Consider the following 23,879-nt stretch of genomic DNA (forward strand, 5'->3'; position numbering starts at 1 on the left):
TCCACTCCAAGCTAATTAAGTGCTATCCTTCATTAAGCTGGTTTAAATTGGAAATTTTTCTGAAATAATTAAATCACACATGCTTCTAAGAATCTTTGCCTTCAAGAGATCCCAAACCTATGGGTCACAAAATGAAAATCTGAGTTCAGAAGAACAAACCAAGGAAAGTGAGAAAGGTCTTAATGTGCTGGCCTGGGGCAGAGCAGGATACAGCCAACCAACCAGAGCTCTTACCTGTGCCAGGCCTCCCAGGTGGGGACAAATTCCATGCGGTCTTATCACTTAGGGCAGCTTCGGGCTCTCCTGGCTGACCTGGAACCATAAAGGCAAGGGGCTGCTTTGGCTAGAGAGGCCCTTGGAATTTCCTAACCTTACCCAAGAGGATTTCCCAGCAGTTCCTATTCTCCTTCCAGAGTTCCCTGAGATTCTGGAGAGGCACAGACCAAGTGCAAAATAAGAGAGAGACAAGAAAGACAGAAAGAGCATGCCTGATGTCCCAGGTATACTATCTTCAAGCATGGGAGAATAAAATATATCATCATGAAAAAAGGGCAAGAAGTAACACTATGAGACAAAGCCACCAATTCAGCAGGAAGATCATGTGCTGCTATAGCTCCCGAGGCTGACCTGACACCTTGGTGAAGTTAGTTCATGGGTGAACTATGCTAACCAGCCATGGAGGACATTCCTTCCCAGAATCTAGATCTTCTATAGAGGTAACTCCCATTTCTCTATAGATGATAGCTCTGCTAACGATGGGTGTGTGGGATGGGGGGTTAAGCAAGTGATCTATTCACTTACACTTCATTATGTTGCTTGTTTTCCAACAATCTGCCCTAAAATAAGGAACTCTACAGAACTCCACGACAAATTTTTCTTTTATAATTATATATTATATATATTTCAACTATCGTTTAGAAAGAGGAAAACACTATTTTAGTTGGCATAAAAAACCAAATATGCTTTAAATGTTATGTAATTTAAACCAGTTTCTTGAGCTCTTGACTGAAATAAAATGGTACCAGATATAAAAGTTGTGAGAAAATTGCCTTTTGAAAAGAAATAAAATATACATATAAATTTTTCAATGCTAAAAATATTACTCCAGAATAAAAAAAAAAGTATAGACTTACTTCCACTCTTGAGTAGTCGCTTTTCTTCTTCCTTCAGCTTGTTCTGCATCAGACGGAGAGTATTTTCGGCTTCCTATGGAACAGAAAAAACAAGATACAGAAGAGATGACCTTTTTGGACATTTTATTTTTTACCATTCGAGTAAATACTGCTAAGTTTGTGATACAGAAGCAGAAAAAAATCTAAACCAAAAGAAGGGGAAGAGCCCTAGCCAGTTTGGCTCAGTGGATAGAGCATGGGCTTGCAGACTGAGGGGTCCTGAATTCGATTCTGGTCAAGGGCACAGCATGTAACCTAGGTTGCAGGCTTGATCCATGGCCCTGGTCAGGTTGCATGTGGGAGGCAACAAATTGATGTGTCTCTTTCACATCGATGTTTTTCTCTCTCTGCCTCTCTAAAAATTAATGGAAAAATATCCTCGGATAAGGATTAACAAAATAAAAAACAAAATAAAAAAGAAGGGGAAGAGAACGAACACTGCCTGAGATACTACTACAGTTGGGAGACCTGATACCCTTTCTCTCTATAATCACCCAGCAGCCCTATGGAAAGGGAGGCTCCAGGACAGGTCACAATGGACCTAAAATGGGCCTGACAAACCAGTGCTCCTCCCACTACACCTCAATAACTCTGAAGAAAACTGAATGACACAATAAAATACCCATCATGTGCGCCTGCATAGATATATGGGCACTACAGGCCTCTTACTCTAGGAAGAATAAAGCATAATTTTATTGTTTTTCTGTCCTGCACAATTCAAGCCCTGAAAGACGCTAAATGGTGGGACTGATCAGGATGGGAAAAGAAATAAAATACTGGTTTTAATTCCTAGAGGATTAAAAGCAAGCTAGTATTTCAGTTAGGTCGCAAATGTGGCCCTGATTATTGTCAAAACAATAATGGGAGAGGAAATTAGCCTTTAAAATTTTGTTGATGCTATAAACGTTTTTTTAAAAAGCACTGCATTTCATGCATAAGATATTTTGAGGGGCCGGGTATTAAAAGGACAGAGAGTAGATGTGACCATAGGAGAAAAAAAGGGTAAGTACTTGTTGAAAGAAGAACATGCAGCCTGAAGCATGTTCTTCAATACACTCTCTGAACCCAGGGGTGGCCCCAGGAGAGAGTACAAAATAGTCAGTTTATTTTCATGGCCTTTATTTTTCTTTCCCAGGCATCTATGTTTAAAATATCCTGGACTCCAGGCTCTCTTCACTACTTGCCTCTGCCATACAGTAATGTCAGCAATAGGGTCCTTGTCAAGATAAACATGTTCATGTGAATGTGGTAGTTACTCCCAGCCAGCCCTCCTGGAGAGCAAAATAGTTCCAACTAATTCAAACACCCAGGTTTATAAGAAGATTAGCATAACCTTTATACCAAAAGCTGTCAGGGACAATGTAAGAAAGGGAGATTGTAGACTAGTTTTACCATGAACATAGATTCTAAATGACTATTCTTGTGTTAAACAGAAATATCCCTAAGGATATTCAAAAAGGGAGAGCAACTTGGTCCAACTTCCTTTGCTCTGAATTCCGTATTTATTAATACATGCTGAAGGAGGATTTGAAATACTCCTTCCTAAATGGCCTTAAATACTGGGATGAAAGGCTCCTGACATAGAATAATCCACCGTGATTTCTCTGTATAAAGCAGTCTTTGATAAGCTAGTTCGGGTGATTCAATTAACCAGGGCTTGAAAACCTTTAAGTAAGAGAAGTTACATAATTTGTGGAACTCAGTGCAAAGTAAAATGTACTTAAAAATTATTAAGGAGCCTGGCCAGTGCAGCTCAATAGTTGAGCGTCAACCTATGAAAGAGGAGGTCACGGTTTGATTCCCGGTCAGGGCCCATGCCCGGGTTTCAATCGCGATCCCCAACAGGGGGCACACAGTAGGCAGCCAATCAATAATTCTCTCTCATCACTGATGTTTCTATTTCTTTCTCCTCCCTTCCTCTTTGAAATCAACTAAAAAAAAAAAAAAGAATGCTGTTAAAAAAATTTATTCAAGATGGCAACAGCAGAGCATTAAAGCAAGCACAGGCTCTTCTGAGCTGTCTTATGTGACTGCACAGGTCACATGCTAGCCCTGTCTGCAGTCCTAATTGACCAAACCCTGATGATAAACTAATATCAAAGATTAGCTTAATAAACTAATATCAAACATTCACTGGCATTTTTTTCACAATGATATTTACAAACTGATTTATCAACAAGTACAAAGTAACACACCAGAAAGAATGGTCTGTGCAGAAGAATGGGCTAAGCACTTACCTCAAACCTCTCTTGCTCCATCCTATGGTGATCCTCGAGTTGCTGTTCCAGATAAGCTAGATTTCGAAATTTCTCCAGATAAATATCATACTGCTTTTGCAATTCTTCCTCAATCTTCTCATATTCATCCATAAAGGCTGGCCTAGAATAATCAAATGAAATAAAAAGTGAAAGATTAATCGATATATAGTAATTTGAAATTGGTATTCAGAGTTTCATATTCTGTCATGGCTTTCATTAAAAAGCCTTGAATTAACTGGATGAAATGCTTCACAGCTCTACAACAGCTTGAAGCTAATTTCCCCTTTTCTCTTCCCTCCCCCCAAAAATGTACATACTTTTTTCATCAAAAAAAGATGTGATTTTTATAAAAACTTGAAATAATGCTGGAAGTATAAAGTAAAAATTACTCATAATACCATCACTAGGTATAAGCACTTAATATTTGATATACATTCTTCCAGACTTTTCTATACATCTATATATATAAAAGCCTAAATGACCCTTACAACCAAACAACCAGAACGACCAGTCAACCAGTTGTTTTGACACATACTGACCACCAAGGGGCAGACGCTCAGTGCAGGAGCTGCCCCCTGATGGTGAGTGCGCTCCCACAACCAATCTCCTGCGGCCCTGCCCCCATCCCCACCAGCTGGCCAAAAAATTCCTGAGGTCCCTCCCCCTCATCCAGCCCCTCCATTGGACCCAATTAGGGGACTGGCCAGCCAAACTCCCACGGTCCCTCCCCCCTGCTGGCCGGCCCCCCTGATGGGCCTCAATTGCCGGCCAGGCCAAGGGACCCTTACCCATGCATGAATTTGTGCACCAGCCCTCTAGTAGATACATATAGGAATGCACTGATGGATGAAAAAGGGCCACATGCTAACCTAATTAGTTCAGGGAAAGGCCTGTGTGGCAGCCTTGCAAACTCCTAAAGTAACCACAAAGCAGGGTCTGAAATTAAAATACTTCAACTAAAAGCAATTAATGGTGGCCAGTATCTTCCCTGACAAAGGTTAATCTTTACCTTAACTGAGCTGGTCTACTGTCTTTTTGCATCTATGATAACATATTGTTGGAATGTCAAAGTAATTTTCCTTTTTCCAGACCCTTCAAAGCACAGGTACACGCTGCGGAGACCATAAATCCCCTCATTGTTGAATTAATTGTTGACTGTTAACTATCCTGCACCCACCTAAGTAAAAGAAGTGAGTGTCTATCGTTTTACTTTCTATCCAATCCCAGAGGTTTTCCCACTTTGCCTTTCTCTTGCCTCCCTAATCTATCACCAATGGACTTCATGTCACCCACATACGTCTCCTCTTTTGATTGTAATGCATAAAACAAGGTGCAAAACTGCCTTTCTCTGGAGCATTATCTCAATCTGTTGAGATTCTACTTCCTGGCATTTGTGGACACTTTGGCTCAAATAAATTCACAAAAATTCTTATGTTGACACATTTTTTTAATAAACATTAAGTTTATTACCTTAAATCAGCGATTTCAACACTGTTGTGCCACAAGAATTTTTAAAACATTCAATACTTGACTATTTAATCAGAGGCACTGACCTCTTTTCCCTTAGATTGTCAAATAAAAGAAAATTGACAACAGCCAACACAATAAGAGCTATCTGGTATGAATGAATCAAAATTATACCTATTTTTTGTCAGATTGGCAAAAAATATATTTTTGGTGTGCCACAGAATTTCAGTAATTAGTTTACTTGTGCGATGAGATGAAGTTAAAAACTGCTATCTTAAATGAAGCTCTGCAGTCTTTTTTCTCACTTGATATGCCATAGATTTCAATAAACAGTTTAAAAATTAGCATATACCATACACATATGTCAAAATCAATAAATTAAATATATGCATTATCTAGGTTGGGCATAATACTTTGCTGTGCCAAAATTTAACCTAAAAAGGGAAATGTAGGTGGCTATAAATTAAAGTTTTTAAACAATATAAAATTGCAAACTAAAACCATAACATAAAAAGCTATTTCAACTGGTTTGCTAAATTACGTTTTTCTTATTAAAGGGAAAATCTGTTCTTTTAAAAATATAAACAGATAAACTAAAAAACAATTTTATAACCTTTTGTACTAAAGCAAAACAGACACCTTTCTATTAAAAGGATTTAAGGCTTAACAAAAATGAATTAACGCTTGAAAGGCAGAACTTTTTAATGAGACAAGTCTACCTGGTGGCCCTGATTCTAGAGGCAGAACAGGCGAGGTTCCTGGGCTGGGAGGAAGCCATTGATCTTTCCTGAATAACTGGCTGCTGTCCCCAGGTGCCGCCTCCCCACAGATCTAGGGCAGTAGCTAGACTGTAGTCACCAGTATCTCAAAAGAGCAAGACACATTTAGAGCAGGTACTGCTAAACAGGGGAAGGAGTAAAGCAAGAAAAACAAAAGGACACTAAAAAGGGAGAAAGAGTAGTGACATGGGAGAAGGAACAACAACAAAAATAACAGCAAGGGAAGGAGGGTACAAAATGAGAGGGAGGAGGGAAGGAAATGAGAGAGAAAGAGAGATTCCAAAAAATATGAAGAACATGCTTGAAAGGCTCCAATGACTTAGAAGGTGTTTTGCACCACTATCATCTATCTATATTCCCTGGAAAACATACTTTCAGTGAGGGAAAGTCAGAAGAAAGATGAATTTACTGGTGAGGAAATAAAAGTCTAAGTCTACTTAAACCAAGAAATGAAAGTATGCTTGTTTCCACCTAATTTATGGCAAGGCACAGATCTTAGAAGACGAAGTCTTGTATAACTTTTACCATCTGGATTTACTTACTTCGCCTTAAATTCCAAGAAGCTATAAAAACTGAATGGAAGTTCAAGAATTAAGCAGTTTTCCAGACATACTGAAAGCAGTAAAGAGAATGAGTTTAGTGGTGTGCTTGTTTGAACAAGCAACACAAGTACATTCTGTAGTAGAGATAGCCTTATTCAAGGCTTCTTCCACTGCCTAAAGGGTTAGTATCACTGACAATACATTCTCTCAATCTGTTTGAACTTTCAAAGACAGCTTTCCACTCATGCTTTGGGTGTTCATATCTACCTGACACTCTGCAGAGTCTGGAGTCGCTTCCGGTTTCTTTCCAGTTCTAATTTCCTCTTTTCAATTTTGGCTTCTAAATTAGCTTCGTCAGAGGCCACGTTATTGAGCAGGTCTTTCGTCTTCTGAACCTGAGCCTACATTTAATAGGAAATGAATGAGACAATGTCCCAATAAGGACCTCCAACTTGGAAGGTTGAAAGAGTGGAATTTCTCAAATCCTCAGGCACAGCAATACCATGCTAAACAAAAACAAAAGTAAGCAAACAGAGCAAACCTTCCCTCAAGTCATTATGTAACCAACTGTTCCCAGGGGGAACATCACATAGGCCCAGACAACATTATTATTCTTTTTTTTCCCCATGAGAAGAAGGTGTTTCTGTCCAGGGAAACAAATAAAGATGGAAAGAACAGTGTCCTAAGCAGAGTGGAGAGAGGGCCGAGATCTGGCCTGCTCACTTGTTTATAAACTGGTCACATATCATTCTGAATTGTTAGTCTGCTTTTATTTACATCTTGTTCAGGCTACTCCCATAGTTACAAATATCTGACTTCTAGAATGTACATGGGTAGGCAAAAGTAGGTTTACAGTTGTTCATATGGAAAAAGATATACAGGTTGTGATGATTACAATAGCTTTATTAACTCAAAAGAATGTCACAATGGCACAGTGCACTTAGGTACAATCTTGCAAGTGCTCAAATTGCTGGCCTTCAGTATTTACACATTCTTGTAGTCTATTTGCTATATTCAAGCACATTTTGGCACAGAGTTCTTTCCTACTTTTGCCCATCCCTGTAGGCACACACAAGTATGGCTTTATTTAGGAGGGGACAAAAAGAAACATTACATGGTCCCTGCCTGCTGGGATTGAGAGAGTTCCTTTTATTCTCTCCCTGGCCAGACTGTAAGAAACAGAGAAACCACTCTGTGAAGTCAGACAGAAAGTGGCTGCCTCATGCAGTGTAAACCAGCCACTGGGCGGGTGCCTTGGCAGCAGTGGGACAGAGGCTCCTGGGCAAGGGGGGCTGAGTAAGAAAGTGAAGGGGATGAAAGATCACTGATGAAAACTACAGGCCTCCCTGTCCTTTTGTAAAAGCAAGTTCATGTGAAGCAGTGGTAGTCCAGGTAAATGCAGTGTGTCTTCACACTTTTGTCCGGGAAGCTGGCTAGGTTGGGGCCTATGTATTATAGCAACCTGCCATATTAGGAATAATGTCTGAAATACAACCAGCCAAGTTTGGAACTGCCTCCCCAAGTTCGGGCTCTCTGACTCTGCCAAGATGAGGCTCTCCCCTCCAATACTGTGCACATGTGCAGTGTACCATACTAGCACACTGCAGGTCTCTGAAATGCTATGGGGTATACAAAAAAACCACCTAAGGAGACCAGGCACTCTCCACAACTCACAGAGACAGTGTGTATTTGGAAGCAACTACTTTCATTGATAATGAATTTATAGTTAAGTTATTTTTGTCTGAAACACCTAACCATTTCCAAGATGCTTTCATGAAAATATCACTAACCATCCATTTGCTGCAAGTGCTTTAAAAATCCTAGCAGAAAACTTCAGGTCAATATGGCAGCATAGGTACTCAAATCCTTTCACAACCACATCAAAATTACAACTGAACTGCCCTAGCCCATTTGGCTCAGTGGATAGAACAGTGGTTCTCAACCTTCTGGCCCTTTAAATACAGTTCCTCATGTTGTGACCCAACCATAACATTATTTTCATTGCTACTTCATAACTGTAATGTTGCTACTGTTATGAATCGTAATGTAAATATCTGATATACAGGATGGTCTTAGGCGACCCCTGTGAAAGGGTCGTTCGACCGCCAAAGGGGTCGCGATCCACAGGTTGAGAACCGCTGGGATAGAGCATCAGCCTATGGACTGAAGGGTCCTGGGTTCGACTCCGGTCAAAGGCACATGCCTGGGTTGCAGGCTCAATCCCCTGTGTGGGGTGTGCAGGAGGCAGCCGATCAATGATTCTCTCTCATTGTTGATGTTTTTCTCTCTCTCTCTTCCTCTCTCTTCCTCTCCCTTCCTCTCTGAAATCAATAAAAATATATTTTTTTAAAAAATTACAACTGGCCTGAGGTGGCGGCCATGGCGGGACAAGAGGATCCTGTGCAGCGGGAAATTCACCAGGACTGGGCGAACCGGGAGTACATTGAAATCATCACAAGCAGCATCAAGAAAATCGTGGACTTTCTCAACTCGTTCGATATGTCTTGTCATTCAAGACTTGCAACACTAAATGAGAAATTGACAGCCCTTGAACGGAGAATAGAGTACATTGAAGCAAGGGTGACAAAAGGTGAGACCCTCACCTAGGACTGTGCCAGACTGCTGCTGGGAAGGAAGTTGCTTTACAGAATACAGGCCTATGTGGGAAAGGTCCCAGAAGCCTTCCACTTCTCTCTCCTTAAAGAGCAACAGGGCTTATTCTTGTTTTTCTTTCTTCAAAATGTGGCCTTTGGGCTCTGCCATGTTCATCTGGCAGTGTGATATGGCATGTGGGGAGAAGTCCAGGGGAACTCTTGAAAACATTAGGCCTTTTACCTTTTCAGTAACATTTTGTAAAACTACTTGTCAATGTATTTGAGGCACTCGGAGCCAAAAGCCTGGGACTCTTTATTAAGGTCCTCCCCATATCTCTCTCTCTCTCTCTCTCTCTCTCTCTCTCTCAGATTTTCCTTACAGTTCTCATTGCCTCTGCATTGATTCTATAAACAGTCTTTTCTCCTCCCTACCTTTGTTGGGAGGTAGCAGACAGTCCTGGTTGAGAGACTCATGCCCTGGCAAGGTGGCTGCCAGAGAATGTTGTTGCTAATCTACCAGTTTTTTGTCCTTATGGGGAGTCAAGACCAGGTCTCCACTTGGCTTGAAGGGACATTTTCAGATTTTTCTTTCTGTCACTTGCGGTGTTTGCCTCTGATATTTCCCTAGTAAACTCCTCAACTTAAAAAAAAAAATTACAACTGAACTACAGAACAATCATCAGTAAAGCTGAAGTAGCAATATTTTTACCAAACAAAATAGACTTTAAAACAAAGGTTATAAGATATAAAAAAAAAAAAAGGACCCAGCAATTCCACTTCTGGGTATTTATCCCCCCAAAACACTACTAGTAAATATGAAAGATATAGCCCTGGCCAGTGTGTTCAGTGGTTAGAGCACCAGTCCATGTACCAAAGAGTCATGGGTTCGATTCCTAGTCAAGGACATGTACCTCAGTTGCAGATTACATCGCTGGCCCTTGTCAGGGCACATGCGGGAGACAACCAATCAATGTGTCTCTTTCACATCGATGTTTCTCTCTTTTTTTCTTTCCTCTCCCTCTCCCTCTCTCTCTCCTAGGGAGGGAGGGGAGAACCCCATCTTGGCAAACAAACAAAAAACAAAAGACATATACATCCATATGTTCATTGCAGCATTATTTACAATAGCCAAGATACAGAAGAAACCTAAGGGTATGTACATCACTACATGAACGGATAAAGAAGAAATGGTGCGCCCTAACTGGTTTGGCTCAGCGGATAGAGCATTGGCCTGCGGACTGAAGGGTCCCAGGTTTGATTCCAGTCAAGGGCATGTACCTTGGTTGCGGGCACATCCCCAGTGGGGAGATGTGCAGGAGGCAGCCAATTGATGTTTCTCTCTCATTGATGTTTCTAACTCTCTATCCCTCTCCCTTCCTCTCTGTAAAAATCAATAAAATATATTTAAAAAAAAAAAAAAGAAAAGAAATGGTGCGTATACACAATGGAATATGACTCAGCCATAGAAAGGATGAAACCATGCCTCTGCAACAACACAGATGGACCTAGAGCAGTGGTCGGCAAACTGCGGCTCGCGAGCCACATGTGGCTCTTTGGCCCCTTGAGTGTGGCTCTTCCACAAAATACCACGTGCAGGCGCGCACGTACAGTGCAACTGAAACTTCGTGGCCCATGTGCAGAAGTTGGTATTTTGTGGAAGAGCCACACTCAAGGGGCCAAAGAGCCACATGTGGCTCGCGAGCCGCAGTTTGCCGACCACTGACCTAGAGGGTATTGTGCTAAGTCAGTCAGACAAAAAGACAAATGCCCTATGATTTCACTTTTATGTGAAACCTAAAAAAGAAACATGAATAAGCAGAAGACAGACTCATAGATGCAGAGAACATTCTTAAAAAAAAATCTTTATTGATTTCAGAGAGGAAGGGAGAGGAAAAGAGAGATAGAAACATCAATGATGAGAGAGAATCATTGGTTGGCTGCCTCCTGCACTCCTCCTACTGAGGATTGAGCCCACAACCCAGGAATGTGCCCTTGACTGGAATCAAACCTGGGACTCTTCAGTCCATAGACTGATGCTCTATCCACTGAGCCAAACCAGCTAGGGTGATGCAGAGAACATTTCGATGGTTGCCAGATGGGAGGTGGGTTGGAGGGATGGGTAAAGGGATTAAGAATCACAGATTGGGCCCGGCCAGTGTGGGCTCAGTGGTGAGCATCGACCTGTGAACCAGGAGGTCACAGTTAGATTTCAGTCAGGGCACATGCCTGGTTGCAGGCTCAATCCTCAGTAGGAGGAGTGCAGGAGGCAGCCAATCTATGATTCTCATTATTGATGTTTCTTTCTTTCTCCCTTTCCCTTCCTCTCTAAAATCAATAAAAATATGTTTTTTATAAAAAAGTTCAAATTGGTAGTTACAGAATGGTCATGGGGATGTAAAGTACAGCATAGGGAATCTTACCTAATAATAGACAAACATGTAAATTGACCATCCCTCTGCTACACTCACCAGCCAATCAGGAGAGTATGCAAATTAACCTAACAACAATGGTGGTTAATTTGCATATGTAGGCACAAAGCGGCGGAGCGAAGACAGAAGGCTCTGGGCAAAAGCGAAGGCCTGGGTCCTGGATGCTGGAAGAAAACCGATGCTGGCAGCCCGGGGAAGGGAAGGCCTATTGCACGAATCTCTTCATGCAACAGGCCTCTAGCATAGTCAATAATACTGTAATAACTCATGATGTCAGGTGGGTACTAGTGATTACTTCATAAATTATATAAATGTCTACAGTTTTCAGATGTAATACTGTACATCAACTGCAACTGAAAAATTTTAAAAATATTTATAAAAAATACAGCAGAGATATGAGTTCAATCTCATAGGAAGACAAGGTGAGTCTCCTTTCTGAACAAATAACCCCAAGTCGATGACAACTATTTCTCTGAATCAAAGTCAGATTAAAATCTAGTGAATTTACCTGATCTCAAAAACAAAAATGATTTTTTAAAAGGTAGCTATTCCTCAAATAAGAAAAATCAATGTCATAAACACAATTTCCCTAGTTTTCTGAAATATAAATGGCCTGTATTTCATATCCCCTTTTAAGTATCCTTGTTATTATGTTTTTGTTTTTAGAATTATCAAATGTCATGGATATTTTCCAATAAAGAAAAGATATATTTTTAAAACATAAACTTTAACATTTTATTTTTCAATTATAGCTGACATACAATGTTATATTAGTTTCAAGTTACAATATACATTTGTTATAATATACATATTATATACAATATACAATAAGTCTAGTACCCACCTGGCATCTTTCATAGTAGTTGCAATATTATTAACTATATTCCCTATGTTGTATTTTACATCCCCATGACTATTTCTGTAATTGGCAACCTGCACTTCTTATCCCTTTCACCTTTTTTGCCCAGCCTCCTAGCCTCACTCCCATCTGGCAACCATGAGACTGTTCTCAGTATCTGTTTTGTTTTTTAGATTCCACATATTATATGGTATTTGTCTTTCTCCGTCTGATTTATTTCACTTAGCATAACACCCTCGGTCAATCCCTGTTAGAAACGGCAACATTTCGTTCTTTTTATGGCTGAGTCATATTCCATTGTGTGTGTGTGTGTGTGTGTGTGTGTGTATAAAATACCTTTTTAATCTATTTGTCTATTGATGAACACCTATGTTGATTCCATATCTTGGCTACTGTAAATAATTCTACAATGAACATAGGGTGCTGTATCTTTTCAAATAAGTGTTTTCAATTTCTTTGGCTAAATACCCAGAAGTGGAATTGCAGGGTCATATGGTAGTTCTATTTTTAATTTTTTGAGGAATCTCCATGTTTCCATAGTGGTTGTACAAATTATAATCCCAACAGTGGATGAGAGTTCCCTTTTCTCCATATCATCCAACACTTGTTTGTTGACTTATTGATAAGAGCCATTCTGACAGATGTGAGGTGATATCTCACTGTGGTTTTGATTTGCATTTCCCTTATGATTAGTGACACTGAGCATCTTTTCATGTGTCTATTCAGGCTATCTGGATGTCATTTTTGGAGAAATATCTATTCAGGTCCTCTTCCCATTTTTATTTTATTTTATTTTTAAATATATTTTTTGATTTCAGAGAGGAAGGGAGAGAGAGAGATAGAAACATTAATGATAAGAGATCATCACTGATAGGCTGCCTCCTGCACACCCCCTACTGGGGATCGAGCCCACAAACCTGGTCATGTGCCCTTGGACTGGAATCGAACCTGGGACCCCTCAGTCCACAGGCTGACGCTCTATCCACTGAGCCAAATCAGCTAGGGCATCCTCTCCCCATTTTTAAATTGGATTTCTTTTTATATTGAGCTTTATGAGTTTTTTATATATTTTGGATATTAACCCCAATATATCACTTGCAAATAACTTCTCCCATTCAGGTAGGTTGCCTTATTGTTATGTTGATGGTTTCCTCTGTGGTGCAAAAATATTTTTTAAAATTTGGGGGATTCTTTGTTTTCTTTTAGAGAGAGGAGAGAGCAATGGAGGGAGGGAGGGAGAAGGGGAGAGAGAGAAAGAGAGAAAGAGAAACATTCATTTGTTGTTCCACTTATTTATGCTTTCATGGTTGATTCGTGTATGTGCCCTGACTGGGGATAGAACCTGAAACATTGGCACATCAGGATGATGCTCTAACCAACTGAGCTACCCAGCAAGGGCCTGCAAAAGCTCTTTAGCCTGACGTAGTCCCATCTGCTTATTTTTTATTTTGTTGTCTTTTGAAATAATATATTTTTTCTTTTTTCAATATATTTTTATTGATTTTTTACAGAGAGGAAGGGAGAGGGATAGAGAGCTAGAAACATCGATGAGAGAGAAACATCGATGAGAGAGAAACATTGATCAGCCGCCTCCCGCAGACCTCCCACTGGGGAAGTGCCCGCAACCAAGGCACACGCCCCTGACCGGAATCGAACCTGGGACCCTTCAGTCCGCAGGCCGATGCGCTATCCACTGAGCCAAACCAGTTAGGGCTATTTTTTCTTTTTTAAAAATATATTTTTATTGATTTCAGAGAGGAAGGGAAAAGGACAGAGAGATGGAAACATCAATGATGAGCCTGGTTGGCATGGCTCAGTGGTTGAGCATCAACCTATGGACCAGGAGGTCACAGTTTGATTCCCAGTCAGGGCACATGCCCAGGATGTGGGCTCTATCCCCAGTGTGGGGTGTGCAGGAGGCATCTGATCAATGATTCTCTCATCATTGATGTTTCTCTCTCTCCCTTTCTCTTCGTCTCTGAAATCAATAAAAATATGTTAAAAAAAAAACACCAAAATCTATAAAAAATTTTTTAAAAAGAAGTATCAATGATGAGAGAACATCCCCTACAGGGGATCAAGTCAGCAACCTGGGCATGTGCCCTGACTGGGAATCAAGCCTTGACCTTCTGGTTCATAGGTCAATACTCAACTAGCGGGCTGAAATAACATCTTAAAAGGTGTTCACTAAGTAATAGACTGTGCCCTCATCTGGCTGCTCTATTTTTGATATATACATAGTGCTAAATGCCATATTAAATTGATTCAGCCAGAACAATGACAAGCACAAGAATATTATCATGTTAATTTTGTTAAATTTAGAAACAATCATGAACTTACGAACAGCTGGAGTATAATACAAAGCAGTTCTTTCTGGACCGAGATGAGTGAATTGCTTACCCTGATGTCCCATCACTTTTAGCTACTTTAGTGTGTATTTCCTATGAATAAGGACTTTCTCCTACAGAACCACAATACAATCATGAGAACAGAAAATGAACACTGATGCACTATTGCCATTTAACCCTCACACCCACCCAAGTTTGTCCCCATGAAGCCTTAACAGCAGACAGAGGTCACCCTGGCATTTAGTTATCGTGTCTCATTAGCTTCATTCAGTCTGGAAGGACCTTTTCACTGTTGAAGAGTACGAGCCAGATAATTTATAGGATGTCCCCAATTTGTCTTTATCTGATTAGCTTCAGGTTATGAATCTTTAGCAGGAATAGCACAGATATGGCTACATCATATCATGTGTGCATAATTTTGAACTGTCCCACTACTAGTGATGTTCACTTTGATCACTTGATTTAAGGGGTGTCTGTCAGGAATCTCATTTGAAGTTACTCTTTTCCCCTTTGTAATTAACTGTATTTTGTGGAAAGCTACTTTGTGTTTTGTTGTTTTTTGTTAATACCAGAGGATATAGTTTCCATTGATATTTAGAGAGAGTGGGAGGGGGAGAGACAGAGAGAGGGAAACATCAATGTGAGAGAAACACATCCATCAGTTGCCTCCTGCACACACCTTGACCAGGTTCAGGGACTGAACCTGCAACCAAGGTACGTGCCCTTGATTAGAATTGAACCCATGACCCTTCAATCCATAGGCCAATGTTCTAACTAATCGCTGAACCAAACCGGCTAGGACTGGAAAGCTACTTTGAAACTATATGAAAAACTAGCTGTCAATATATTCGCTTGTTTTTTTATATCAGTGAGAACCCATCATCTCCCATTTCACTCAATGGTCTATAATCCATTACTATACTATTATTTATTTATTCTGGTCTTAAACTGTCTCTAGTTTGGCCAGGGGAAGCCTTCTCAAGCTGGTTCTGTGTCCTTCTGACAGGTCCCTTTCATTCTTGGAGCACTTCCTTGCTTTCTGGCACAACAAGATCTTGCACTTCTTGTCCCCCTTCTTACCCTGCTGAGGCTCTGGAGCCCCATGCTGGGTCTCCCAGGCAGCATTACCATTTTATAACAGGGTCTCTTTTTTTAAATATATTTTTATTGATTTCAGAGAGGAAGGAAGAGGGAGAGAGAGATAGAAACATCAATGATGAGAGAATCATTGATTGGCTGCCTCCTCCACATCCCACAATGGGGATCGAGCCCACAACCCAGGCATATACCCTGACCAGGAATCGAACCGCAATCTCCTGGTTCATAGGTCAACGCACAACCACTGAGCCACGCCAGCTGGGCTATAACAGGGTCTTATAAAAACCTATCAATCTGAGAATGTTGTACAACTCTCAGCAAATTGTTTTATGCCTATCCCTGCCTGTGTCTACTGAATAAAATGAATCCTAATAATGACTAAATACCTGCTTTATGCCGGAGACTATGTATGACACACAGTTATAATGAATGCTCAAAGGACCCTATGTGGCCATTCTCCCCATTTACAGATCAGGAAAGTGAGGCACAGACAGGTTAAAAAACTTGCCTAAGATCACATGGTGGGATTCAAACCCAAAACAGTCTGAGTCTAGAATGCCCCCCACTATCTGCCTTCCAAATGAATGAGCAAATAATAATTGATCAGTGATCATGCTATTTATTACAGTACTGTATAGAATTAAGAAAATCTAGAAATTATTTAAGGCACAGCAATGAGAAATTGGTTAAATAAAGTATGAAGTGCCCATAAAATAGGGCATTATTTATTAAAATAATTGAAAAATTTAATAGAATTATTAAACTATTAAAATTGACAAACTTTTAGTAACATGAGTTGTTTGTATTTATAGTAAGGGGGAAAAGTAAGTGAGCTAAATATTCTAGTATGTTCTCTAAATTTTTCATTTCCTTACTAACATATCCTTCTTTGTAACTAGGGCTTTTTGTTCTGTCTCATGGAGGCAACAAATCAATTAATCCTCACCCAAGGATATTTCTTCTATTGATTTTTAGAGAGAGTGGAAGAGAGGAGAGAGAGAGAGAAAAAACACTGATGTGATAGAGACACATCAATTGGTTGCCTCCCAACTGGGGCTGGAGATCAAAACTGCAACCCAGGTACCTACCCTTAACCAGAAATCAAACCCACAACCCTTCAGTGCACAGGCTGATCTTTATCACTGAGCCACACTGGCCAAGGCAGAAATCAATATTTTTAAGGCAAGGCACAAAAACATTACATAAAAGCAAAGTAATCTTACCAAAATATCTTTTATTGCAATTCTCATCACTTTTTCAGTCTCGTTTATTTCCAGAGGTCTAGCAATTGCTTCTGTTCTCAGTTCCTATGGGAAACAATGAAATAAAATTACATATATTTTCAGAAGAGGAATTCTAAAAACCAATTTCCAGATCTAGAAACAGCTTAGAGACTGGTTCCTAAAAGTTTAATTAAAACGTGGATCTCTGATGCAAAAACATTTCAACCATCACCTTCTCCAAATGTCTCTGTAATTCTACTGCCAACCTGGCCTCTCTCCAGTGCTCAAGGCCTCCTTTTCAGCTACAAGTCCCAGGTCCCCATAGCACCATGGGCAACTTACCATCCCTCATTTATCCTAAATTTGTTTCTTTACCTGCATTCTATTTAGGGGACTCCCAAACCAAGTACAGCTTAACTTGCTGTCTGAATCACCTGCCAGCCTCTACACTCTTTCTTTCTTTCTTTTTTTTTTTTTAAATAAGTCTTTATTGTTCAGATTATTACAGTTGTTCCTCTTTTTTCCCCCCATAGCTTCCTTCCACCCGGTTCCCACCTCACTCCATGCCCTTACCCGCCCCCCACTGTCCTCATCCATAGGTGTTGGATTTTTGTCCAGTCTCTTCCCGCACCCCCCACTCTCCCTTCCCCCTGAGAATTGTCAGTCCACTCCCTTTCTATGCCCCTGATTCTATTATATTCACCAGTTTATTCTGTTCATCAGATTTTTTATTCATTTGATTTTTAGATTCACTTGTTGATAAATATGTATTTGTTGTCACTCTGTTGTTCATAATTTTTATCTTTACCTTTTTCTTCTTCTTCCTCTTCTGAAAGAATACCCTTCAGCATTTCATATAATACTGGTTTGGTGGTGATGAACTCCTTTAGCTTTTTCTTGACTGTGAGGCTCTTTATCTGACCTTCAATTCTAAATGATAGCTTTGCTGGGTAGAGTAATCTTGGTTGTAGGTTCTTGCTATTCATCACTTTGAATATTTCTTGCCACTCCCTTCTGGCCTGCATCGTTTCTATTGAGAAATCAGCTGACAGTCTTATGGGTACTCCCTTGTAGGTAACTAACTGTTTTTCTCTTGCTGCTTTTAATGTTCTCTTTGTCTTTTGCCCTTGACATTTTAAATATGATGTGTCTTGGTGTGGTCCTCTTTGGATTCCTCTTGTTTGGGGTTCTCTGTGCTTCTTGGACTTGTAAGTCTATTTCTTTCACCAGGTAGGGGAAGTTTTCTGTCATTATTTCTTCAAATAGGTTTTCAATATCTTGCTCTCTCTCTTCTTCTGGCACCCGCATAATTCAGATGTTGGTATGCTTGAAGTTGTTCCAGAGGCTCCTTACACTATCTTATTTTTGGATTCTTTTTTCTTTTCTGGTTGAGTGGTTTTTGCTTCTTCATATTTCAAATCTTTGACTTGATTCTTGGGATCCTCTAGTCTGCTGTTGGATCTCTGTATGTTATTCTTTATTTCAGTCAGTGTTTGCTTAATTTCTAATTGGTCCTTTTTCATATCCTTGAGGGTCTCACTAAATTTCTCGGAGATTTCTAGAAGATTCTTGAGTAACCTTATAACCATGGTTTTGAACTCTATATCTAGTAGTTTGTTTTCCTCCATTTCTGTCATTTGTGACCTGTTTCTTTGTCTCTGCATTTTGGCTGCTTCCCTATGTTGACAGAGTAGCTTTTTGTACTAGGTGTCCTATAGGGCCCAGTGGCTCAGTCTCCCCAGTTACTTGAGGTGGAAGCTCTTGGTGCACCCCGTTGTGGGCTGTGTGCACAGTTTTGTTGTAGTTAAGCCTTGATTGCTGTTGGTATCACTGGGAGGAATTGATCTCCAGGTCAATTGGCTGTGAGGACCAGTTGTGTCTACAATGGGAGAACTGCTGTGCTGGAGATACCCTTATGGGGCAGGACTTGCTTCAGTGGGGCTTTGGTGCTGAGTCTGCCCCGAGTGTATATCTTACGAATCTGAAGAGTTGTAATCTGGTGTGGTTTCACTTTGACCACTGGGTAGACTGGCTCTTGGATCTCCAAGGAGGTGCAAAGTCAGCCACTGCCTGAGGCCACCCAGCAGGAGCTACAGAGAGATCTGCAGATTCCTCCTCTTTGTTTGGGGTTTGGAGGTGCCTAGATGAGGCGTAGCTGTGAAGCAATGCAGGCTTCTGATGAGCCTTAGGCCTTCTTTTGGAAGCTCTGGGGTTCTCTGACCGAGCTGCAGTTTGTTAGGTTAGGTTGCAAAAGGCCAGGCCATTCATATGCAAAAGCCTCTGCTCACAACTTGGGTGGGGTTGTAAACTGAGTGGGGCATGGTCTCAGGAAATCACAGGGCGGTGCAAACAGCAATGGTTGCCCATCGGCCCTGCCCCGGATAGGTCCCTGGGTCTCTGTGTCCTGTGGCCCCGTGCAGGAACAATGAATGCTGTGAGCACCTCTGAGAGAAATCTGCCTCGTGTTCTAGTCCAATGCCAGACAGTCCAGTTTCTCTCCGTATGAGTCTGGGTCCCCAGAGTCTCACCCGGAACTGGAGTTCAGAGCAGTCAGGAGTTTGTATCACCCTCCTGATTGAAAAAGACCACAGCGCACCCAGCTGCCAGCCCGTTTCACGCGCCTCCGTACCTCCGTTCTTCCGCACCTCTGCACCTCCTACCAGTCTAGATGCGCTTTTCTCTTTCCCTCTAGTTGTTGAACTTCCACTCAGCCAGCCTTCCTGTGGTTCTAGCCCAGGGGTGGGCAAACTTTTTGACTCGAGGGCCACAATGGGTTCTTAAACTGGACTGGAGGGTCCAGGCCAGAACAAAAGCATGGATGGAGTGTTTGTGTGAACTAATATAAATTCAAAGTAAACATCATTACATAAAAGGGTACGGTCTTTTTTTTCAATTGTTTTATTCATTTCAAACGGGCCGGATCCGGCCCGTGGGCTGTAGTTTACCTACGGCTGTTCTAGATGATATCCGTTTTGTCTTTTAGTTGGAGTTTTGATGTGGTGTGCAAGGCAGCAAGTTCAGGTGTTTAACTATGCCGCCATCTTGGTCTTAAGTCTACAATCTTTCTTATGATTAAGTTCCTCTAAGTTGACTATCATTGACAACTGCAACCAGTGAGGAAAGTGGCCTTTGCCCTGGCCCTAGCATTAATCATGGACCAATCAACACTGGGAACATCTGAGATATGGAACTGTAATGGGCATGCATTTATGAGATTCCTGAATCACTTCATCACACTCTGTCTTGTGCTTCTTTTACTCCCCAGTGCACCTCATCTCCCCACGGGTAGAAAACTTATCAAGAGAAGGGATTAAGATTTACTCAAGGCTCAGTGCCTTGTCTGTGGTGGTTTTGTTCCTCAGTGAATGTTGGTTGAGTGTATGAAAAACAAATACTGGTGAGGGGATCTTCCTCAGATCATGACTGTACACAGAATTTGAGAAGGGTCTTAGGGCTTCCATGGCAACAGTTCAGCCACTGACTGTTTCATCAATTCATTATGGAAAGGTGCTAAAATCTCACAATGAAGCCATCACTCTATTCCACTGACAAATAGCAAGTGACCAGCCCTTGTCTCTAGGTCTGTTATGAACACATACAGACATGTACTCTATAAACAAAAAACAGTGAAAGCCTGAAGTTGCCTCATTAGTTACCTAAATTAGCTATTAGACATTAGTGGAAGTTTTGTTCTGCCAACTGCACTTCAGCAGGTGGCAGCCACTATATCAAAAGCAGGAATGGTGACCTGGCACCCAAGTCTCCCACTCTAGTCTTCTCTCTTGGGCAGAAATGAAAACCAATAGGAAAAAATACCATAACAGTTTAGCAGCAATGCCAGAACACAGGCAAGGAAATGAGAGAGTGGTCATGGCTGACATACATGATGGGAATGGAATGAATTAAATGTATTTAATTTAAAAACATTAGATGAGAGCATGTGTCCTTAAGTGCCATAAATCCTTACAGGTAAAACTAAATAATACTCCATTTCTTCTTAAACCAGTGGGCCCCAAATTTTGCTGCACTCTGGAATCACCTGGAAATCTTTACAAACCTGATGCCTGGTTCTCACCCCCAGACATTCTGACTCACTGATTTCTGGGACAACCTGGACATCAGGTGGTTTAAAAGCTCTTTAGGAGCTCTATGGAAGTTCTCCAGAACCACACTCTTAAATAGCTCCTTAAACACGATGGAGCATACTCCCTGAATGACATTAGCTAGAATAGGATTGCAAGTAAACTTAAACTGTTAACATTAACTTTAACTGATTGGTAGTGACTGCCTAGATTACTGGTTTCCAAACTTTGCTGTGCGTTAGAATCATACAGAAGCCTTGTAAAATCCCCAATGCCCAAGTCACATTTCATACCAATGATATCAAAATGGAAAGCCAGGCATCCATAGTTGCATTGGGTGATTGCACTGGGCAGCAAGGTTTGGGAACCATCATGGCTCAGAAGAGGATTTTGTTGAGAAGAATGTTGAGGCTGAGTTCACCAACAAAAGCACCAAGATCAATAACGTACGACACGGACAAAGGAGAAAAGTCTCAGCAACATGCCACATACTGGTATTTGCCATTCCTGAACTAGAAGTCAGAGTTATTAAAAAACAGACCAGTGCCCACTGAAGCAGGAATAGCAACAAACACTATATACACTATATGTTACTTTCTCACACATTATATCATTTAATCAGATACAGTTTAATAAAATCAGAAAAACAGGGGCAAAAAGAATTAGAAAAGAAAATCTTGAAAATCTGCTTAGCTGAGAAAGTAATTAAGTTATCTAAGCACTGCTTACCCTCAACTCTACCTCCTTGCCCAGCAAGTCATACAGAGATGCTCCTTTGTAGGTGATTTCAGAAGCAAGCTGCCTGGCAGCTTTCAAATCTGCAATCTGGAAGGAAAATATCAAAAACAGGAACCTCAGTGACAGGTTTTTAATAGGCATTCAGAAAAAAACCAGTCTAATACCAACCCCTACCTCCAGTCAGAATACTTGACTACAGAAGACATTTTCCACAAGACATATCCTTACATCCTGTGGAAGAGAGCTCGAAGGATACCAGTTTAGGAAACACTGATCTAAGTACGAATTAGAGCAACTTCAGGTCTCCTTATAAACCCAAATGTCAAGTCAAATGCAACTGACCTGCTTCCTATTTGGACTAGGTCACCACAGGGGACCCCTACAGTAGTGAGTGACAGGGAGGGGCAATCTGAGGGACACATTTCCTAGTGCAGCATCCTGATGCCTTCTGTTAACCCTTTTGTCCCCTCATTCTCTGCCTTTAGACTGCACTTCACATGACTGCTACGAGGTTCAAATGAGTTAACATGCAATAGCACCCAGCTCCCACAAGGGTGGCAGCCATTACTATGAAGATGATGATGATGATGACGATTTAGCATCTAGCCCTGTGCGCAACTTCTTTCTTAGGATTTGCATGTCACCTCTTCTTCCTTGAATATGTTAAATTTTCAGAGTCCAAACAAACATCTCCCTGCTCTGCTCATGCTCCCTCTCCTAAACTACAAATCCCCAGTGTCTCTTCTTTTTTAAAATATATTTTTATTGACTTCAGAGAGGAAGGGAGAGGGAGATAACGAGATAGAAACATCAATGATGAGAGAGAATCATTGATTGGCTGCCTCCTACACTGATCTCCTACTGGGGATAGAACCTGAGCATGTGCCCTTGACTGGAATCGAACCCAGGACCCTCCAGTCAGCAGGCCAACACTCTATCCACTGAGCCAAACCAGCTAGGGCCCCGGTGTCTCTTTTTGATTATCAAACCATCAGCAACGACTCTCAATATTCATTCACAGCTGACTTTCCTCCTATTTCCTTAGTCCTCTAGGAGTCTGTTCCTGCTAGCTCTACTCCTACCTTACTAGCAATAGGCTTTCAGTAAATAGTTGAATTAATTTATTATGACCTCTGCTTTTATTCGAATGCTGATGAGTACAAAATTGACAAACTGCCCTCATTCAAGGGATAAGGAAAGAAGTAGTTCTATGAGTATATGACATGTTCCATTTCAGAGTGAGAAATACACATTTCATCCCTCACTACAAGCCGTTCATTGTCCTTACCTTTGAGCCAAGATCAAACTTGAATTTGCTGATATCGTCCTCTCCTATTTTAGAGCTCTCCATCCCTTTGGTCTTCATAGCATTATAAAGGACAGAGGTGATCTTCAATAGTTCTTTCACTGCATACCCATCTGCTTGATACAGCTTCTTAGTATTGAGTTTTATATGTGCTTTTGTGGCCTATTTTCAGACCAAAACAAACAAACAGTTTAAGACTTTTTCCATGCAGAATAGAATCTAAACCAAATTTCATGTAGGTAATATGAAAATGTCTCTACCAACAATTGGGATATGATCTGATTATATTAAGAATCAAACTTTCAAGTGACTCATACATTGCAAGTGGGTGTGTAAACTGATACAACCTTTTCTTTCTTTTTTTTTTAACTGATCTAATCTTGATGGAGAGCAATTTGGTAAAAGGCAACACAATTACAAGTACACATATCTTTTGACCTAGCAATTCCAATCCTGAGAATTTATCTTAGAGATGGATATAGTAACAAAGGAAATGAGATGCATATAGGTTATCTGTTACAGCATTGCTTCAAAGAGCAAAAGTTATATACACCTAAATGCCTATCCATATAAATTATATAAATTGTGATTTACCCAGGCAAGCAATACTATTTGAGTGTTAAGAGAGAATAAGAAGTTCTATATGTATTTGGAAAATTCTCCAAAATGTACCATTAACTGAAGAAACAAGTTTCTAAACAGTATGCCACCATTTGTGCAAAAAGAAAGAAAAGAGTTTATATCCTATTCGCTTACATATGCATAAACTCTGGAAAATATTAATAGTGGTTACTGGGAATGGAGCTGGGCAGAAGGCAGACAGGATAGAGGATAAGAAGCCATTTTACTCTATCATTTCATAATCTACAAAAATTCTTTTTCTGAACCATGAAATATTATAACCTATTCAAAAATAAATTAAAATCTTAACAAATACTGAATTAAAACTAAATACTTTGCTGCAAAAATGGCTCTAAAGAAACT

The 23,879-nt window shown here is 40.6% G+C and overlaps 2 protein-coding genes across 5 annotated transcripts in view; one reads left to right on the forward strand and one right to left on the reverse strand.

Annotated features, from left to right (window-relative positions):
• Positions 1 to 23,879, reverse strand: part of CLUAP1 (clusterin associated protein 1) — a 43,818-nt gene that overhangs the window by 14,081 nt on the left and 5,858 nt on the right. For 2 of the 4 annotated variants that reach the window (XM_036308248.1, XM_036308250.1), the window contains 7 exons: positions 22,878 to 23,057; positions 21,581 to 21,676; positions 16,770 to 16,853; positions 6,486 to 6,619; positions 3,410 to 3,551; positions 1,134 to 1,206; positions 235 to 312 (listed from right to left, as the gene is read on the reverse strand). In XM_036308248.1, the coding sequence (XP_036164141.1) occupies positions 235 to 312; positions 1,134 to 1,206; positions 3,410 to 3,551; positions 6,486 to 6,619; positions 16,770 to 16,853; positions 21,581 to 21,676; positions 22,878 to 23,057 (787 nt within the window). The remainder of the gene's footprint in view (positions 1 to 234; positions 313 to 1,133; positions 1,207 to 3,409; positions 3,552 to 6,485; positions 6,620 to 16,769; positions 16,854 to 21,580; positions 21,677 to 22,877; positions 23,058 to 23,879) is intronic. The other 2 variants (XM_036308251.1, XM_036308249.1) reach the window with 1 other exon arrangement.
• Positions 8,595 to 8,874, forward strand: LOC118655832 (protein BRICK1-like). Its single transcript, XM_036308254.1, has one exon. It carries the CDS (start codon positions 8,598 to 8,600, stop codon positions 8,823 to 8,825), a length of 228 nt encoding a protein of 75 aa, XP_036164147.1. The 5' UTR covers positions 8,595 to 8,597; the 3' UTR covers positions 8,826 to 8,874.

The sequence above is a fragment of the Myotis myotis genome, unplaced genomic scaffold, assembly GCF_014108235.1.
Source record: "Myotis myotis isolate mMyoMyo1 unplaced genomic scaffold, mMyoMyo1.p scaffold_m19_p_5, whole genome shotgun sequence".
NCBI classification, from domain to species: Eukaryota; Metazoa; Chordata; class Mammalia; order Chiroptera; family Vespertilionidae; genus Myotis; species Myotis myotis.

Excerpts from the sequence above, each read along its gene's own strand:
- LOC118655832 (XM_036308254.1), top strand. The coding sequence starts at position 8,598 with ATGGCGGGACAAGAGGATCCTGTGCAGCGGGAAATTCACCAGGACTGG.